Raw genomic sequence first — 19,415 nt, 5'->3', positions numbered from 1 at the left:
CCAAAGTCGGGAACACCAGCGACACTTTTTTTTTTAAACAAAACTTTATTGGTAATAGTTTTCAAATATGTTTACAACAGCACACTGTTCAAGAGGAAGTCGCGTCCTTCGCAGCACACAGGTTGAATCGCCCCCGTGCCCACCCGGGGCCCCACCCCAGGCCTGAGAGCTCCTCCTGGATGGGGAGAAGTTATGAGAGGGACAAATATGGGGATGAATGGGGGTGGCTCCCCACTTTTCTGTTCAGAGAGAAAAAAGCACAAATGGGGGGAGGAGAAGGGGTGATGGACAGCTGACAGCTAAGCAGAGGAGGAGCGCCCAGGATGGGGGGGAAGGGGACGGAGGCTGCTGGGTGAATAAAATGGGCAGCCCCTCCCTAGCAACCCTGGCCTTGAACCCGGGACATGAGGGGGAGGAGGGCTTTGCCTTCTTTTTTTGGGGGGGGGGGTTGCCTTCCCAACTGAGCTGAGGAGGCTGGGCATTAAAATCTAGCTCAGAATAAAATTAGAGTTTAGGGGGAGTGCTGGTGGGAGGAAAGACCCTGGGCTTGGAGCTCCCCTTCTATCTTTTCGGGGGACAACTCCTCTTTGGCAGGGACAGGGGCAGCTGCTTTCTTTGTCTCGGCCAGAAGCCCAAGGGTGAAGAAAGGTCTGTTGGGGCGGAAGGGGACAGGGGCTTCCTAAAGGGGCTGAGACCCTTCGAGGCTTGCCAGGGGACCCCCTGGGTTGGGGGGAGGTGGGCAGAGGAGCAGAGTAGATTAGCAGCTTGGGGCGGAGGTTTGAACCCCAGCTCCTTCCTTTACAAATTCAGTCTGCTTCCTAGCCTTGTTAAAATGGATTTGGGAAAGGGGGGGGCTGGGAGGGGTAGGGGTAGAGGAAGGGGGGGAGGCACTGGTGGAACTTAAATAAGATTATCTTTTTTTTTTTTTTTCTTTTTTAAATTCTAGCAAGCAGCCCACTGAAGAGGTCACTAAAATCTCTCCTTTCCAGGCACCACTGCTCTGAAGAGAAGGCTGGTCTTTCCTTCATTTGCCCTTAGTGGGTGATGCCTGTGTTCAGGGGAGGTGGGGATGGAGTTAAGTTTGGGCCCCTCTTTCCACACCCTGTCCCTGAATATGCCAGCAAGACATGGTCTGACTGGAACTCAGAAACTCATTTAAAACAGGCAGAAGTGGGCTGGGTGGTGGGCTTCTGGGGAGGAGGAAGGCAAAAGCAGTAGGGGTAGGGGCAGGAGGGTGAGGGGATAAGGGGGAGCAGCTGGTGTTTCCATTCCTCTGAATATCTGACTTCCTGCTCCCCCTACCCTGGAGGGTGGGGTGGGGGTGAAGTTAGATGCAAGGAACTCTGGGGCCCTCTGGCTGTTCAATCCAACCCTCCCACCCCCCCCACCAAAAAAAAAAAAAAAAAAAAGAAAGAAAGAAAGAAAACCCATGGGGGCACAGGCACACCCCTAAAACTCAGTAAACTCCTTGCCACACTTTTCATTGATGGAGACTCGGATCTCTTCCTCCTCATAGTCGTCAAAATTACTCGTGTCCCCAGGGCCTTTAAACTTTGGTATGAAGGGAGCTTCCACCTGGAGAGGGGTCAAGAACCACTCAGACCTCAGTAGTCAACATAATCACCCTTACAACAATAAATATGAATGGCCTAACATTCATGAGATAATTTACTCTGACCCAGGCTTGAACTTACCATGAGAGTGTGGTCTCACTTTTACAACCTAAGAATCTCATTATAGCCAATTCACCAGAGGGATGTCTCCTACCCAAGGTCACAGAGTGACCAAATGACCCCACGGTCCCACTTCTAGACCCCCCACCGCTCTAAGGTGCCTCAGCTAGATTGACTCCAAACCTGTGGCCCATTTTCAGATGCCATTGCCTTTTCCATCTCTCCACTGACAGCCCTCCCTGGGAGCTCATGGCCGGCTCCCGAAGCCTTTGGTGCACATATTCAGTGGTGGGACAGGGGAAAGGAAGCGGCCCACCTTCCTCTGATAGATGGCGATCCAGTCAGTTGTGGCAAACCACTTGTGGTTCTTGATATCGTTCACCCCATTCTTGAGGTTCCCGAAGCGTTTGGTGAGGTCCACCTGCAACAGGTTCCGTAGCAGATCCTTCAGGTCAGAGCTGAAGTGGGACGGGAACCGCACCTGGGGAGGGGGTCAACAGACAGGGTGGGGCATTTGTCTGGAGTCTGGGGATCCCAGAATGCTACCTTTGCCTCCTAACAGCCCTACTGGGTGGAGAACCCCCAACTTGAGTGTGTTTTAGAATCCCATTAAAACAGCGTGTGGGGCCCCCTGGAGTATCTGAATCAGGAGTTTTGAGAACCTGTAGGTCTAGCGTGTTCCTCAGCCATGCTGATGCTTCTGGACAGGGGGCCACTCTGAGAACTGCTGCTCTCGGGTAAAGACTAGGATGGTTCCCATTTTAGAGATGAGGAAAGAGGCTCAGGAGGGTTAAACAGCTTGCCAGAGGTCACACAGAGAAGCGGGACAGGAGGGTTTCATCTTGGGTCTGTTGGACTCCAGAACTTGCATTCTTAGCCACTGTTTCCTAAGGCAGCTCTGCTGGGGCCTGGGGACTTCTGAAATATTCATGGTTCTGAGAGAGATGACTGTTCTTCTGTTTCCCCCTCTTTCTCTCCATAGCTAAGGCTCTTCCACTCTTTAAGGCTCAGTTCAACTCTTCCAGAAATTTCCCCAAAGCCTTGTTTGCAAGTAGTCACTGGGTTTACAGCTGCCACAACTAACTTCCAGCACGGCTCTCCAGCTTACATGCTGTATGACCTTGGCCATGGCCTTTAACCTCTCTGGGCCTGCGCCTGTCTCTCGGGCTTGGGGCAGATATCCCAGAGTTACAGGAGGGAGATAATACTGCTGAGCGTGTGAGAACTGTAAAACGCTACAAAGAAGGCAGTTATGGTCATCTTCTTCTCTTGCCCCCTCAGAACAATCTATGTTTTTTTCTTTTTCTACTTTGGGCCATTTTCCCTACAATTTATTTTCTGCCTGGTGACAGACACTTTGTCTTTTCTTTTTTAGTGACCCCATGTCGCAGCTGATTTCTTTCTTGGAGAGGCAAGCATCTGGTTCCCCAGTTCTCATATGGGTAGGATGAAGCTCAGAGGGGCAAAGGCACTTGCTCAAGGTTTCAAAGCCAATGGGTGGCTGAGCTAGACTTGGAGCTAGGCCAGCGTCCCAGGCTGAGCTGGGAGCTGCTTCCACTAATTCCCGGGCTAAGTGGATGGATGGCTGGGTCCTCTCAGCAAGGCAGTGAGCTGAGGGCAGAGGTGGGGCTCCCACCTTGTCTTGAGCCCGTGGGGTCTATGATCATGTTCTCCAAGCCTGAGCTTCGTCACTCCTTTCAAGTGCTGGGGTACAGCCAAGGGGGTGCATCATGGGATGGTGAGCACATACTGTACTCTGTGACAGCTCTGCCCCCCACCCCCGTACCCCAAGAGTTAGCAAGTCTGCATTTGGGAGAGGACATATGGGCTGCATACCCTAAGTGACCCCGCAGGGTCTGGAGCAGTACCCAGGAACTGCACACAGTTGTTTTTCTGCTGTGTAACTTGTGAAGACTCATGCTCAGTGGGACGACTGGAGGCAAACAGAGCCTCCTGTCGGGCAGGGAAGGTGTTCAGGTGAGCCTTGGGGTTCTGGAAGCCCTTGAGGTTATCAGCAGTGTGGGTCCAGGATTAGATGGGGAGGTGGTGTGAGGTGCTGGCCTCTTAATGTGACTGGTGCATCCAGCTTCACTGCTTGGCCTAACTTAATGAACTTCTAGATTGTTCTGACAACATGCAGGGCTCCACGGTGATCAGGACTGGTGGGGAAGGATCTGTCTGGGGGCTTAGCCCCCAAATCCAGGTCTCACCTTCCCAGAGACAATCTTCTCATAGATCTGGATGGGCTGGTCAGCAAAGAAGGGTGGGTAGCCAGCGGCCATCTCGTAGATGAGAACCCCTAGGGCCCACCAGTCCACAGCCTTGTTGTAGCCCTGCAGTGAGAGGGGAGTATGATGTGAGGAGAGGAGGATGGGGAGGGGGTGCAGGTGGAATGGGCCTCAGGGCAGTAGGATGGGCGGAGAGTGCCTACTTTGCTCAGGATGATTTCCGGGGCCAGGTACTCGGGGGTCCCGCATAAGGTCCAGGTGCGGCCTTTTACACGCTTGGCAAAACCGAAGTCTGTCACCTGTGGGCACAAGAAAAGGCTGTTGGCCAGGAAGGAGGGCGGGAGGGGCATGGATCCAGCCCACAGCCGCCTGGGCCTACCCCTCGCCTGCCCTGGTAGGCACCTGAATGTAGCCCTGCTGGTCAATGAGGAGGTTCTCCGGCTTCAGGTCCCGGTAGATGAGGTCAAGTGAGTGCAGGTACTCGAAGGTCAGGACGATCTGGGCCGCATAGAAGCGGGCATGCGGTTCACTAGTGGGGATGATTGGGGAGGTGACAGGTGAGTGCATGTGGTTATGCCCAGCATGACCTGCCCACCCCTACAAATGGTCTAGCAGCTGCCCGACAGAGCCGCCCCAGCCCAGCTATTCCAAATACATAAGCAGAGCAGACTTCTTCATATATGGCCCCAAATGGGAAAGAGCCCGCATGTCCATTAACAGAGGAACATGATCAGAATGTAGTAGATTCATACAATGGGAATTGTCCCCAACACCACTACCACGACAAACGATGAATATGCTCAGCAACATGTCTAGATGTTAAGACGATTATGTGAAGCAAGAGAAGGAACGGAAAACTATAAACTCTGTGATTCCATTTATATCATGTCCAAACCCAGACCAAACATATATATGGTGTTTGAAACCAGAAAGGACAACTGCCTTCTTCAGGGCGGCAATTTGCCAAGAACGGGGTTTGAGGGAATTTTCTGGGGGGGGATGGAAATGTTCTCCATGGTATTTTGGGTGGTGGTTTCACAAGTGTATGCAACTGTGAGAACACAGAGGGCAGAACGTTGAATATCTGTGTATTCTGTTGTATGTAAAGCACATACCTATATAACTAAGAAAAATGATAGCACAAATTTTTAAACTGCCAACTTAAACAGTGAGCTCTAAGTCACCGTTTCTGTTTTGTGGTGGTTGGGAAATCACAGATTCCTCGGCTCAGGGGCAACAAGAACCTAGACAGACAGGGAGAGCCCACTGCCCGTCCCCAGATGGCTTGGTCATATGGTGACACCTGTGGACACCCCAGGCTTGCTGTGTGGCAGGGGCTGGCCGGCTCACCTGAACCTTCCGATCCGCCGCAGGTGCGAGAACATCTCCCCGCCAGGCACATACTCCATGACCATGTATAAATTCGAGTTGTCCTGTGGGAAGCAGCGGCTGATCAGGCCCCTGCTCCCCAAGCCCTGGGCCCCATTTGAAGGCCTGGTGTCCTTCCATAGCAGATGTATGAAAATGAAGTGACAACAACAATCCTGGCTCCCATATGAAGCCTGTTTGGAGTGCCAGGCACTGTACTCCCTGAGCCACCCGTCACATTTCCTTCTGCCCACAAAGTAGGAAGGGTAGCTGGTATCCTGCTTCTAGGGGGTCAAAGTGAGGGCTGGCAGGTGGGGTGTTAGGGGACCAGCCAACATGCCTGGGCTGGAGAGAGGACTCCATGGTGGCTCATGTCTGAGACTGTCTTGACCAAAACTTGAGATTACAGTTTTGTCACCAGTAAAATGGGTCCTGGATGGACTAGAGAACTGGTGGGGCCCCAAAACGAAAATCTGAAGCCCCTTGTTAAAATTACTGCAACTTTTAAGATGACAGCAGCAGAGCTTTAAATCACACACGGGGCCTGTGTGACTGTCTGGGTCTCAGGCATTGAATGGCTGTCCCCAGATCTTGTGATCACAGCTTAGGACAATACCTAAAATAGCTCATGTGGGGCACTCATACTGTGCTTGGAATGGTCATGGCTACCCCATTAGGTGGGGACTGTTATAAGCCCATCTTATAGACAAGGAAACTGAGTCTCAGGGACGGTGAAGTCACTTGCCAGCGTCACACGGCCTGGAGGTACACAGAGCTAGCATTGGAATCCAGGCTGCATGGCACAGTTCGGGCCAGTGGTTGTGTGTCAGGTGCTTGCTGTAAAACGGAGAGGTGGTTTGGAGGGATGTCAGCCAGGTTGGGTGATCTGCCCAAGGTATTCAAGCTGGAAGCTGGCGGGTCCAGGAGTTGAACACAGGTCTACCAGAGTCTCAGGCTGACTCATGCCCCCTAGCATCCCTCCTCTGGGGCTCTCCTTTCCTGTTAGTAGGCCTGCTTCCTCAGGCAGCCACTGCTTGCCCTCAGCCCCCACCCAGCTTTGGGGAACCTGAGGCTGTACTGCTGAGCAGTGACCCTGGCCTGGGGACCCCACCTTGAAGGAGAACTCGAGTTTGACGAGGAACGGGAAGTTGACCGCTTGCAGGATGCGCTTTTCGTTCAGGGTATGCTCAATCTGTTTCAGCTTCACGACCTGTAGGGGCAGGAAGGGAGGGCAGAGAGGAGGGTGTGTGAGAGGTTCCTTCTTTTCCCTGATACCCAGAAGTAGGGCCTGGTAAAGTCAGGGGGTTGGGAGAGTCAGAGAAGGCTTCCTGGAGGAAGGGACAGCTAAGCTGAAACTGAAAAGACAAGCAAGAGTAGTGCCTAAGAGATGGGGGCTTTAGAAATACCTTCCCTGCATTCAGAGCAACCTCACCACAGCCACTCAAACCCGAGGCTAATTGTTCCTCAGCTGTCCCCAGCAGGTACCTCACACATAGTGACAAGAGCCCTGAGGGGCATGCACTGTGCATGTGGCAGTTTGGAAGACTCAGATGCAGAGAAGGGAAGTGACTTGCCCAAGGTCACTCGCAGCTAGTCAGTGTTAGGCCCACATGACTCATGCAGGCAGGTTGGCCCTTTGGTCAGCTCTGATCTGCTGTGCTCGGGCATTTCCTGCTCTGCTCACAGCTGGTGCCATAGGTCTACACCTGCACTGTCCATTGAGTCCACACTAGCCATGTATGGCTGCTGAGCTCCTGAGATGTGGCTAGATGACTAGGGAACACAGTTTAAAATTTTAAGTTTCAGAGGCACCTAGGTGGCTCAGTGGTTGAGCATCTGCCTTTGGCTCAGGTCTTTTTTTTTTTTTTTTTGGCTCAGGTCTTGATAGCAAAGGTCCTGGGATCGAGCCCCGCATTGGGCTCCCCACAGGGAGCTGGCTTCTTCTATCTATCTATCTATCTATCTATCTATCTATCTATCTATCTATCCATTCATTCATGAGAGACACACAGAGAGAGAAAGAGAGAGAGAGAGAGAGAGAGAGAGAGAGGCAGAGGGAGAAGCAGACTCCATGCAGGGAACCTGACATGGGACTCGATCCCAGGTCTCCAGGATCACGCCCTAAACCGCTGAGCCACAGGCTGCCCCAGGAGCTGGGTTCTCCCTCTGCTTATGTCTCATGAATAAATAAATAAAATCTTTTAAAAAAATAGTAAAATAAAATTTTAAGTTTCTAAAATGAACATTTAAAAATGGATATTGGGGGGCACCTGGGTGGCTCAGTGGTTGAGCATCTGCCTTTGGGTCAGGTTGTGATCCTGGGGTCCTGGGAATGAGTCCCACATTGGGCTCCCTGTGGGGAGCCTGCTTCTCCTTCTGCCTGTGTCTCTGCCTCTCTCTCTGTGTCTCTCATGAATAAATAAATTAAATTAAAAAAAATTTACAGGGCAGCCCAGGTGGCTTAGCAGTTTAGCGCTGCCTTCAGCCCAGGGCCTGATCCTGGAGACCCAGGATTGAGTCTCATGTCGGGCTCCCTGCATGGACCCTCCCTCTGCCTGTCTCTCTGCCTCTCTCTCCCTCTCTCTCTCTCTGTGTGTGTCTCTCGTGAATAAATCAAGTCTTGAAAAAAAATTTACAAACGGAGGCTTGGGGTGCCTGGGTCCCTCAGTGGGTTAAGCGTCTGCACTGGGCTCAGGTCATGATCTCAGAGTCCTGGGATCAAGCCCCATATTGGGCTCCCGGCTCAGCAGGGAAGCTGCTTCTCCCTCTCCTCTGCTGCTCCCCCTGCTTGTGTGCATGTGCTCTCTCTCTCTCAAATAAATAAATAAAATCTTAAAAAGAAAAAAATCTATTAAAAAAAAAAGGACACTCAAGGTAGTTCCTGGGTAACTTAAGCTTGATTAGAATAATGCGGGCTATGTGAATCTGCTTTTCCAACCTCTCTGCTTTTTCTTGTTAGAAAGTGAAGACTAGAAAAGTAAAGACTTAACATCTGAAGAGATGTAAGTATAAAATACAAACGGGACTTTGAAGACTTAATACAGAAAAAAATTGAGATATCTCGTTAATGATATTTTTACACTGGTTACATATGTTCAAATTACAATATTGTAGATATACTGGCTTAATTAGAGTACATTGCTGAAATTAATTCTACCTATTTCTTTTTACTTTTTTTTTTTTTATTCTTTTTACTTTTTTTTTTTTTTTCTTTCTTTTTACTTTTTAAAAGGAGTTTCTAGAAAATTTAAAACCAGGATGCCTGGGTGGCTCAGTGGTTAAGCGTTTGCCTTTGGCTCAGGGCGTGATCCCCGAGTCCCAGGATCGAGTCCCACATCGGACTTGCTGCAGGGAGCCTGCTTCTCCTTCTGCCTCTCTCTGTCTCTTGTGAATAAATGAATAAAATCTTTTTTTTTTAAATTTAAAACCATATATAGCTTGTAATACGTTTCTACTGAACAATGCTATCCTACAGCAGTGTCTGGCATAAAGTAGGGTCTCAAAAATATTTACAGAAACAAGGTCTATGTGGGGCGCCTGGGTGGCTCAGTCAGTTAAGTGTCTGCCTTTGGCTGGGGTCAGGATCCTAGGGTCCTGGAATCGAGCTTTGCATCGAGCTCCTGGCTTAGCGAAGAGTCTGCTTCTCCCTCTCCCTCTGCCACCCCCAACTCCTCACTCCTGCTTGTGTTCTCTTGCTATCTCTCTCTAATAAATATATTTAAAAAAAAAAGAAAAGAAAAAAGGTCTGTGTAAATACAACACTTTCCCCAGGACGACTTCTGACTTCCTTGATATAGACTAGGTGTCTGAACCCATGTCCACTACCTGGATTTCCATCAGTGGCTGGTCTGGAGGGGAAGGTTCATGAAGGCAGCATGGGCACTTCTGGCCCTCGGGTCTGGCACATTATGGAGGCTCAGAAAACAGTTGATGAATGACAGACAGGGAGACCACTCAGGCAGTGGGAACAGTCTGAGCGAAGGCCCAGTGTGGGGAGGATGGTGGTCTCCTGGCCCAGCCATGCTTACCTTCTGTTTGTCGAGGATCTTCATGGCAAAGTGGTTCCCGGTCTCCTTGTGCTTCACCAGCATCACCCGCCCAAAGGAGCCCGTGCCGAGGGTCTTGATTCGTTCAAACTGATCCAAATGGGCTGTATTCTGTGGATGGAGGATTTGGGAGGGTCAGGGATCCCCTCCAGGTGGGAGCAAGGCCAAGGTCCGGGGCATCCCCTCTGCCACCAGCAGAGGGGGCCCAGAGGAGTGGGTGGAGTGCTGGGGGTGAGGACAGGGGGCGGAAAAACAAGATGGCGAAGGACACATTCCTTAAGGCGGATGGCAAGGGCCAGATCCGGCCCTGGCCTGGGGCCCAGGCACTGCTGGCAGCTGCGTGGGGGGCAGGGGCCACCAGGTGGAAGGGGGTGGTGGGGTGGGGGAGTGTGGCAGTGGGCGATTGGGTGCCTCTGCCCAGGAGTCCCCATGGGCATCTAGGGAGCAAATGGGGGCAGGTCCAGAGACCTCCACAAGGCCCTAATAGTCCTCGCCATGTTACAGGGACACAGCTGTAGGATGGGGGGCCGTGTGCTCACCCCTCGAGGCTCTTCCTCCAAGGGGGGCTTACCTGAGCAGGATTTTCCCATTTTTTAAGAAAGTCTTCTTTGGCTTTGGCTAAGAACTCTTTCACTGAAAAGAAAAGAGAGTGTGTTAGGTAGAGACCCCATCTTATCAGGGTGGGCCTAGGCTATTCCTGGGGAGATGCTCATTTGTGCAAAGTGGGACATAGCTGTCTCAGCCCAGAGACTGACCTTTGGTAACTTCAGGTACCCTGGCTGAGCTGGAGGGCAGCTTTGGGGGGTCCCAATCTGGGCTGGGGCCTAGGCCCCCTTTATTCAGAGAAGTGGGATACAGCCTCAACTCTAAACCAAACGGGGTGCAAGTTGACTCGGGGGGTTACTCTTAGGGGTACAGAGAGTGGCGCTCAGGCCAGCCCACCCCCACTCGCCCCAGTTCTGACCGACATTCCATGGCCAGGGCCGACGCCAGCCAAGATATTTATAGCCTGGGGATTTGGCTGCTCCTCCAGCCCCTTCTCTGGGGAGGCCAGGCCCTGGGTGGAGGCCTCTGGGGCTCGGGTAGCAGGCGCCCTTGGGGGGGCTCAGCTGTTGCCTTGGCCCCCAGCTGGCCCCACTCCTGCCTTTGCCAGTCCTGGGGTCCTTCTTCCAGAGCTGGTTCAAGGGGGGCCTTACCCAATGCCCATGCTCTATGGGCCCTTCAGCACCCCAAGGCAACATCACCATCTGGCTAATGGTGAAGACCTTCTGGTGGACCCTGGGCCTACCAACTTTCCTTTGACCCATTCTTCCCATTTACTATCCTAGGAAGCTGAGGCTTGAAAACAGGCATTCTCACCAAGGCTGAGAAGGAGCCCAGCAAAGCAGTAAGGGGCCAGGACTCTGGGACAAGATCAAGTTCAAATCTTAGCCTGGTCTCTGATGAGCTGCGCAACTGACCTGACCTCAGTTTTCCTCATCTGTAAAATGGGATTAACACTAGTAATGACCTGGTAGGGTGGTTGTGAGGACTGAACAAGTTAATCTTGGCAAAGGCGGTTGGACAGTGGCTGGTACAGGGTTAGTGCATTATATACACGTTTTTAAAGATTTTATTTATCTGACACAGAGAAAGAGAACACAAACAGTGGGGAGCTGCAGGCAGAAGCAGGCTCCCCAGTGAGCAGGGAGCCTGATGAGGGGCTTGATCCCGGGGATCATGACCCGAGCTGAGCTGAAGGCAGACACTTAACCAACTGAGCCACCTAGGCACCTCATGGGTTAGTGCATTATAAATGGCAACTACGGATTCTGTCTTTAAGTATTTCTAAAAACTGTGATACAAAATATGGGGGCTGAGGGAGGGGTGTGTGCATTGACCTTTCAAACTTTAAATGTACAGCCTGGTGGATTCTTGCGCTACTGACCTGTCCTTGTAACCACCATGCGGGGCCAGGCACATTGTTGTTCAGGGACCCTTCTCGTGTGTCAGTCCTGTGCTGAATGCTTTCTATGCTTACTTCCTATCCTGATGGGTCAGAACTGCTATTACTCTCATTGTACAGATGGGAAGACTGACCAGGCCTGAGGTTGCCGGCCGGACCTCATTGCCCACAAGATTAACTGCTTCACCCTTGGCTGGAGGCAGTGCACCGGAATGGCCCACAGACAGAGCTGTCTTCTATTCTATTCCTTGATGTTCCTGCAACATCTGCCACCCTCAGGGGTTCTGCACACTTGCACTTTGGCTTTTGTCTGTCATCTGCCTGGACTACCCAAACACAGTGCTAGGAATCCCACACAGCCTCATGGGTAGGCACCACTCCCATGGGCCCCAAGACTCCCCTAAGCGTCTGGGGAGAAGATCCTTCCATGGGGCTACAAGTGTGGCAGATGAAGACACTGTTGGCCAGGAAAGCCCTAAAATGAGTGACGGAGCAGACAGGGGGCAGTCAAGAAATGGCCAGGAGTCCTAGGCTGGTACCTGGCTGGGCCATCCACTGCTTGAGACCTCTCTGAGCCTGAGGGCTGCACCAAATCCAAGGCTTTGGCTAGCAGAATCTTTTTAGACATATAACACCTTCCTTGGAAACCTACAAACATACACACTAGATTCTGGATGAAGGTAGCCGTGGAGAGGGTACCCTCTTGGGGCTTCATCTTTGCCCACCCAAGAAGGCAACGGAAGGGGTGTGGTAAGAAACCAGAATGCCCAGTCCTGTTCCCCTGAGAACTGCCATACTCTGCTTTTTCTTGACTCAGTGGGCCTGTGCCTTTGGCTGTCTGCTAGTACCCCACTGAGAGGCTCCAGCCCTAATACAGCCCTTGTCTGGACTCTCAAAGTACTAAAGGCCAGACTGTGTCCCCTTTGGTGCCGTTGGCTTGCCAGATTTGGGCACAGTTGGGAGGGGAGACAGTGCCAGAAGAAATGGGCAGATAAAGGGGGATAATGATGGGGGGAACCCCAGCCAGGAGCCCCCATACTCACCTCTGCTTCCTACCTCTTCCAGCAGAGGGTGCAATGCAATGGGGGGGTGGAGAAGGATAGGGTGATCTGGCACCCATCTGCCCCTGGCCAGGGAGGCTCAGGGTGCTGGCTGTGGCTTAGGGGCCCAGAAAGCGTGGTGCAGGTAGGCCAGGAAGCGGATAGTCAGGTGGGCCCAAAGGAGCAGCTGCAGCCACAGCTGGAAGGTGGTCTCCGAGTCACTACCCCGGCTGCTGCCTGACCCCACATCCATTCCAGGCAGCCCTGGACTCTCCCTGCAATCTTCCCTTTGCAGGGAAACCAGGAATACGCAAAGCCTCTGAGCTGGCTTCCTCCGGAGGGCCTCAGGGGACCAGGGAGGAGGAGCTGGTTGCCAGGGAAGCATTTAAAGGTACCTGCTCCCAGCTGGCCAAGGTTTGCAAAGGCCCTCCTTGGCAGAAGGCAGTGGGAAGATTCTCCTGAGGGTGTCCCTTCTGGCTGGCCTGGCTGCCCCAGGGGTGGAGTGCTAAAGCTAACTTCCTGTTCCAGGGACTTCACTACTCCCAAGATGCCAGGTCCTGTTTTCCTCAGTGGGTGAACTACCCAGAGGATGGCACCGGATGTGCCCAGGGCAGTGCCCACTGGGCAGAGGAGAAGGAGTTAAGGTTCAGGCCCAGGCAGCAGCAAGGGGCTCCCTGGGGGCCAAAGAGGCCCCAGAGCCCCGTTAATTAGCTGAAAGAGCGGATGGAGAGAAAGGCGTGGTGGTTGGGGGGAGTGGCAGATGCAAGAGCCACCCTATCCATTCCCCAAAGTCCTCTTTGAACTTGGAGCCCCCAAATCCCGCTACCCTGAGAGAAAAGTGGGTGCGTCTGGATTTGTCTTATTCCTGTGTAGAGGCAAAAAAGGGACCGACAAGCGCAGGATGTCCTTGGCCTCTGCCAAACGTTGCCCTGTGCTTGGCTCTGCTTTCAGCCATGAAAGTCCAACCGGAAACGAAAGGCTAAACCTAGGGGTGGGGGAAGGGAAGGCAGCCTTGACCATCTTCCTCCTTCTTTCCACATCCCAAATAAAGTGGAGGGTCAATGGTAGCTTCTCCGAAAGTGCCCAGCACCCGTGGCCCCTGCTAACAACAGGAAGTGGCAGAGAAGGGAAATCCAGCCAGCTGCTGGCTTATGAAACCTGCCCCCCTGCCATGTCTCCTATGGGGAATTGAGGGGGGGTGGTTGCCACCCTCCACTTGGGCTGGGTTTGATTTGGGCTAACAGAACCCCAGACACCCCTCAACAAGCCAGGGCCACAGCAGGAGGCAGGAGCCCAGCCTCAGACTCCCCAGACAACCATCACAGCACACTCTGCCCTCCCAAACCTGTTTGTCCTGGGAATTCTGGGGCAGGGATGGATGCCCTGCCTGGGCTGGGACCCCTACTTTGGGCTGGCTGATTTCTCCAATCCAGCTTGGACCCCAACACTGGACTGGACCAATTGCTATTCTGAACTAGACCCCTGTTCTGGACCAGATCACTCCCCAGTCGGATGAGCCCCCATCCTCTACCGAACCATCCACTATGTCCTGGACTCCACCACTGAGCTGAACCAAGTCCCATTCTGAGCTCAGCCCAACCCTGGTCTGGACCATCCCACCGCCTTGGTCCGAGCTGGACCCCCACCTCTGGGTGGACCTTGTCTCTGGATGGGGCCACCCATACCTCCGCTTTTCCCCAGGCCCGCAAGCTCGGGGTTGTTAGTAAGGGAGGGTTTGCAGGGCCAGCCAGGGGTCCACAGACTCTTCCTCTCCACCTGTTCTCTAGACCCCACTGCAGCCCTTCCCTGGCTTGAGGGGCAGAGTGCCTGGGAAGTTGCTATAGCAACAGGGCTCATCCTCACCATCGTTGGTGTTGGAAGCCATCACTCAGTCTTCCTCTCAGGGCACCAAGACTACGGTGGCTGGGAAGGCTCATGAGACCTGCTGCACCAGCTGGGCTGCCCATGCCCAATGCTCTATCTGTAGGGGGAGGCAGGGAACTGTGGGGTGGTGGCAGGAAGAGAAACCTAATTTAGGGACCAACAGGTGCAGGGGAGGGACAGACAGGACCCTCAAGCTTATGTAGGCCTGACTGGGCTGAAGGAAAAGCTGCCTTGGCAGGACCCTCTTGGGCACCCATACAACTGCCAATGCACACAGGGTGTTTGCTACTCTCAGGCTTCTGGAGGATGGTAGAGGGCCACTATTCTTTCTGTTCAGGGGTCTCTGGGGGGGGCACATCTCGCACAGCCTGGATCTGCTTGTCCCTAGACCTGGAGGGGTCTCTGGGGGCTCCCTCTCACCAGCCCCACTCCGTCTGTGCGCCAGCTCCCAGGGGTGCCTTTGGCCAGTGCCAGCCAAGGCCTGAGCTCCACTTGGCCGCTTGTCCCCGGGCCTCTTGGGGCCACTGCTTCTCTCAGTTCTCCAGCTTGCTCAGAGCCCAGAGCTTGGTCTTTTTATATGTCCTCTTAGCATCTTACTCTGGCCTCTGCCAATGGCTTTGGCATCTTTGGGTACAGATCCCTCCTCACCGGCACCCCACCCCCACCCCTCACACCGTCTCACCCCAGAGCTTGTTCTAGATCCCTGTCCTCCTAGGAGGAAGCTGACACTGTCTCCTGCCATGGAGACAGTAGCATGGGGGCTGCAGAATGCCTCACTGTTGCCTACTATGGCTTGGGCATGTTCCTTACCCAGGTCAGGCTGGCAGCTGGCAGATGAAATTCAGGTGCCCCCTGCAGGCTGGCCTGGCTACTGCCCCCACCCCTACCCACATCCCACCCTAGTTACAAGAGGGCAAAGTTTGTCTAATTCCATCCTTTTGGAATCTGAGCTTGGAAGCAAAAAGGGCTTCCTCTCTCATCCTATATCCTTCTCTGAGGGCCCCTGCAAGCCTCTGGAAGGAAGTAGAGCTTGGGACATTTCCCGAAGTTTGACATGGGTCCCACTGGTGGGGCATAAAATGATTTTAGGGATGTTTCACTTGTACAGTTACATTGTATTTTAATGTGTATCAGAGAGAATATGACTGGCACAGCAATCTCACAATTTCATTTATATTACTGCTTAGGTAGGAAAGATCAAACTTTGCATCTGAACAAAGGTGGGTCAAAACTTTATTATTTTAAATTAAGAAAATGTACGCAAATAGAGTAAAAATTAGGGAGGCAGCTTGAGCGTATCTGGGCTGGGAAATTCTGGAGTCTAGGAAGTCGGCTGTAAGCGGATCTGGATGTGAATCCTGCCTCTTTGACATCGTCTGTGTCAAACTCAGATGGCATGTTTGGAAAATTCGGAGAAAACTCTTTTAAAAATCACTCAAGCAGAGAGATCTATGGAGACCATTTAGCCTGGCACATCCTAGATGCCCAATAAACAGGAGTTCTGTTTCATCGTGATAGTCTACTTCTGGGTGTCTGGCCTGCGCTCTGAGAGAATTAGTGTTTCCTTCCAGAGCCTCTTTGATCTTTTTCTCGGGGATCCTTTTCCCTGTGCAGCTTTTTGCCCCACGCCGCGTGTGTTTGATATGCCTTGAAAGTTTTCCAGGACGATGTCATTTCCCCAACTTTCAACTGAGCTACTGCAATATATAGCCACTTGCTTCCACCTTCTACCTCCCAGATAGCCTCACCTGCTGGGGGCCCAGCCCCTCCCCCTCTGCCCAGTCCCCTCCAAGCTCATGCCTAGACCTTTTTTGGTCACTACCCACCTGCTCCTCTGTCATCAAGTGCTCAGCTACAGGCACTTGCCTCCCTGTCCCCCGCCCATCGGTGACATGTCACGCCTTCCCATGGCTGCTTGGTGATTCTGAGTTCTGCCACTTGAATCCGTGTGGGAATAAAGTTCCTTCGGTTTCATGCCTGGGCCTTTCTGGGGGAGGGGGAGAGGTGTATTCAAAGAACTCAGACGTTGGGGTCTGAGACCAGAAATTGGGAAGGGCGTATTTGGACACGGCCTCCCTTTTCAGTTCTGACTATTTCTGGGTAACTGGAAGGGGATCCTAGCTAAGGTCCAGCTACAGGTCTGGAGAGATGACAAATTAAGATCTAGGGGAACTGAGTAAGGGGCTTGAGGCCATTTCTGAAGGCATTTCCAGACACAGAATCTCCCTGGCCGGAAAAGGCCAACATAATTTGGGGACTGAGCGGGGAAAACAGGCCTCTCTCTGGCTGAGCCTTGGGAATGATCAGAATCTATTTGTCTCTTGGCAAAGCAAGTCCTTAGATGTCACTCACTACTCTCCCCAACTGTCATGCCTCAAGTCCCCTTTCTTACCAACCCAGCTCAAGCTGAATGAGCCCTGCTAAACCCAGACACTTCATACCCCACTTTTCATCCTGGGCCAGGAGCGGGTGAAGAAGCCCTGGGCACTGGGCGAGTGACGGAGCCTCAGTTGTGAAACAACCATTTATTGAGGGGCACTCCAAGACGCCTAGAGCTCACTGCATAGCAGGAGATGAGAAGGAGCACTGCTGATGCCACCCCCCTTCCTCGCCCCGAACCCAGGAAAGAAGATGCAATGAATCCCAGCAAGACGGGCTCAAACTTGGCTTCAGAAGCACTGAGGCAGTTCTTTAGGTTCATAAACAGTCTGCTACCTCGGCTAAGGACAGACGTTTGCTTGGAGGAGGGTACACAGGCAGAGAGGCAGAGTGACAGAGTGACAGGATGGGAGAGGGGCAGAGGGACCCAGAAAGATCCTGTCCCCCATGCCAAGTGACACAGAAGGGAAAAACAACGCTGGAGGTGGCTCTGGGAAATGCTTAAGGGGGGCAGCCATGGGTTTGGAGGGGGGTGTGATAAGGTGAAAAGGGGAAGGGCAGGAGAAAGATGGCGGGGGCTGGAGGGGGGAGGGGTGTGGTCACCAAGTGGCCAAGGTCCCTGCGGGGTGGAGGCAGACCCCACAGCGCTCCCACTACGGCAGAAGCCTGGGTCGGGGTCTGGCAGTGGGTCCCATTAGAGGCAGAGGTGAGGGAGGAAGTGGGGGGAGAGGGACCAGGAAAGGAGGGGTTGGGGTGGTGACAAGGCCCCATGTGGGGCCCCAGCGGTCATACGTGCCTTGGTTGGCAGTGACAGCTGGGTGGGGGGGGCACAGTCTTTGCAGTGGGGGGTGGCCTTTGGCAAGGGGGCCCCTACGAGGGTCTTTTGCGGACCCTGGGCGCCAACCTTGGACAGGCAGGGGGAAGGGGCGCCGGGAGGGGGATGAGCAGAGAAATGGGGGGGGGGCGCAAAGGGGGAGGGGCCAGGCGGTGATGGACAGGGCGGGGGCCGGCAGCGAGGGGCCGGGATCAGGGTCACGGCCCGGGCACTCACCGCTCTCCTGCTCGCTGCCCTTCTTGGCGGCTGCGGCGTTGCCCATCGCGGCGACGGCGGCCGGGGCCGGTCCCGGAGCTGCGGCGCGGCGGGTGCTGGCGGCGGCCGGCGGCCCCGGAGCGCGCTGGGCGGCGGCGGCGGCCCCTCGGGTTGGCTGCGCTGGCTGCGGCGCCGCGACCCCCGCCCAGCCCCTGCTTCCCGCGTCTCTCCGCGCCCGCCCGCCCGGGAACCTCAGCCCAAGTCCGCTGCTGCTGTCCGTGACGCCCCCGCAGCCCGCCGCTCATTGGCCGAGGCCGCCCTGAGTGACGGCGCCGCGCCGCCGCCCATTGGTCCTCCGCGGCCCCCCCGAGCCGCCATAGGCCCTCGGCTCCGTGACGCGCGCCGCGGACGCCCGGCCACTCGCGAGCTCGCGAGGCCTCAGCGGGGCGGGCCGGCGCTCCTGATTGGCCACGGCTCCCGACAGGGCCCGGGGCCCGCCCGGCGAGGCCGCCAATTGGCGGAGGCGCGCCGCCCGGCCAGCCCCCCGCAGAACCTTCAGTGTCAATCCCGGGGTGAGAGGGCGGGGCGCAGATGCAGCCTACGGCCCGGGCCGGCCGGGCGGGGCGGCGGAGCCTGGCGGGGGGCCGCGCCGCGCTCCGAGGCCCAGGAGGCGGTCCAGGCGGGCGCCCGCCCGGCCCTGTCCGCGCCGCAGTCCCCCGCCTCCGCTCAGTGCGGCAGCGGCCGCCGGCCAGCCACGGTTGGCGCCAGGGCCTCCCCCCAGCCTCCCGGCGCAGCCGCCGTCCACCTGCCAGCGGGGGAGGGGCGCGGCGGGCGCCCCGGGTCAGAGGTCGCCGGGCCTCCGGCAGTCGTCATTCATAAGGCCTGGCGCTGGATGTCAGGGTCCAGGCCGAGGAGCCTTCTAGGTCTCCTCCAGCCACAGCCAGGGCTTCAGGAGGATGCTGGGCCCGGGAAGCGCGGGGTGGCTGGGAGGGGGCTCTGTGTCCATCCCCTTGCTGGGCGTCTACCCTGGGCTTGCGCGCGTCAGTAGTAAGAGCTGGCGCTTGTTAAATCCCTTCTTTGCACCAGCATGCTTCTATCACGGAGGTACTATTACTGTCACTCCCATTTTACAGATGAGGAATCTGGGGTACAGCCAGGCTGGGGATCCCCTTTGGGCAACACAATGGGAAGCTGCCCGCTCCCCCCGGAGCAATATGATGACCCTTTTTTCTGGGTGCCCTTTTATTTTTATTTTTAAAGATTTTAAAGTAATCTCTACATCCAATGTGCCGCTCCAATTTACAATCCCGAGATCAAGAATTGCATGCTCCACCCACTGAGCCAGCCAGACGCCCCGGGTGCCCTTTTTAAACACAGCCTGAGGTCAGTTTCTCACTGCCACACTACTGACATTTGGTGCAGGGTCATTCTTTGGGGGGGGGGGGGGGGGGGGCGGGAGAACGACAGTCTTGTGCACACACTAGTTTTAGCAGCATCCCATTCCTACCCACTGGATGCTGGTAGGACCTTCCTCTCCTCCACCCAAAGTATCTCAGGCACTGTTAAATGTGCCCCAGGGGGCAAATTGCCCCTAGTTGAGAACCACTTTAGTAGAAGACCCAAACAAGGTGCCAAAGAGGGGCAGGGGGCCAGCTGGGCCAGCTGTCTTGACTTAGAGGGGGCTAGGCTGGTCTCAGGTCTATAAGCCAGTTTGCTGCTCTGCCTAAACTTACACAATGTGCACCCTATCAGGCAGCTATCTGCACCCATGTTCCTAGGTCCACCAGTTTCCAGGAAGGAAGAGTCAGGGCACTTCTGTGAA

General features: G+C 54.5%; 2 protein-coding genes across 4 annotated transcripts; both read right to left on the bottom strand.

Moving 5' to 3' along the window:
* Positions 1–25: 25 nt before the first annotated feature.
* PRKACA (protein kinase cAMP-activated catalytic subunit alpha) lies at positions 26–17,758 on the bottom strand. Of its 3 annotated transcripts, none has more exons than XM_072786999.1 (10): positions 17,615–17,758; positions 9,887–9,948; positions 9,298–9,426; positions 6,381–6,479; positions 5,252–5,334; positions 4,304–4,430; positions 4,105–4,200; positions 3,884–4,006; positions 1,990–2,154; positions 26–1,575 (listed from the first exon to the last, which is right to left on the bottom strand). In XM_072786999.1, the coding sequence occupies exons 1-10, from the start codon at positions 17,658–17,660 to the stop codon at positions 1,450–1,452; spliced, it is 1,056 nt and encodes a 351-aa protein (XP_072643100.1). In that variant the 5' UTR covers positions 17,661–17,758; the 3' UTR covers positions 26–1,449. The 3 variants fall into 3 exon arrangements, with proteins under 3 accessions (XP_072643100.1, XP_072643101.1, XP_072643099.1); XM_072787000.1 differs by lacking the exon at positions 17,615–17,758 and adding an exon at positions 14,164–14,252; XM_072786998.1 differs by lacking the exon at positions 17,615–17,758 and adding an exon at positions 13,986–14,157.
* SMIM46 (small integral membrane protein 46) lies at positions 12,401–12,685 on the bottom strand. Its single transcript, XM_072787001.1, has one exon. The coding sequence runs from the start codon at positions 12,683–12,685 to the stop codon at positions 12,401–12,403; it is 285 nt and encodes a 94-aa protein (XP_072643102.1).
* Positions 17,759–19,415: the final 1,657 nt, after the last annotated feature.

Source organism: Canis lupus, chromosome 19, assembly GCF_048164855.1.
Source record: "Canis lupus baileyi chromosome 19, mCanLup2.hap1, whole genome shotgun sequence".
In the NCBI taxonomy this organism is placed as follows: Eukaryota; Metazoa; Chordata; class Mammalia; order Carnivora; family Canidae; genus Canis; species Canis lupus.
This window is presented reverse-complemented; position numbering and strand designations above follow the sequence as displayed.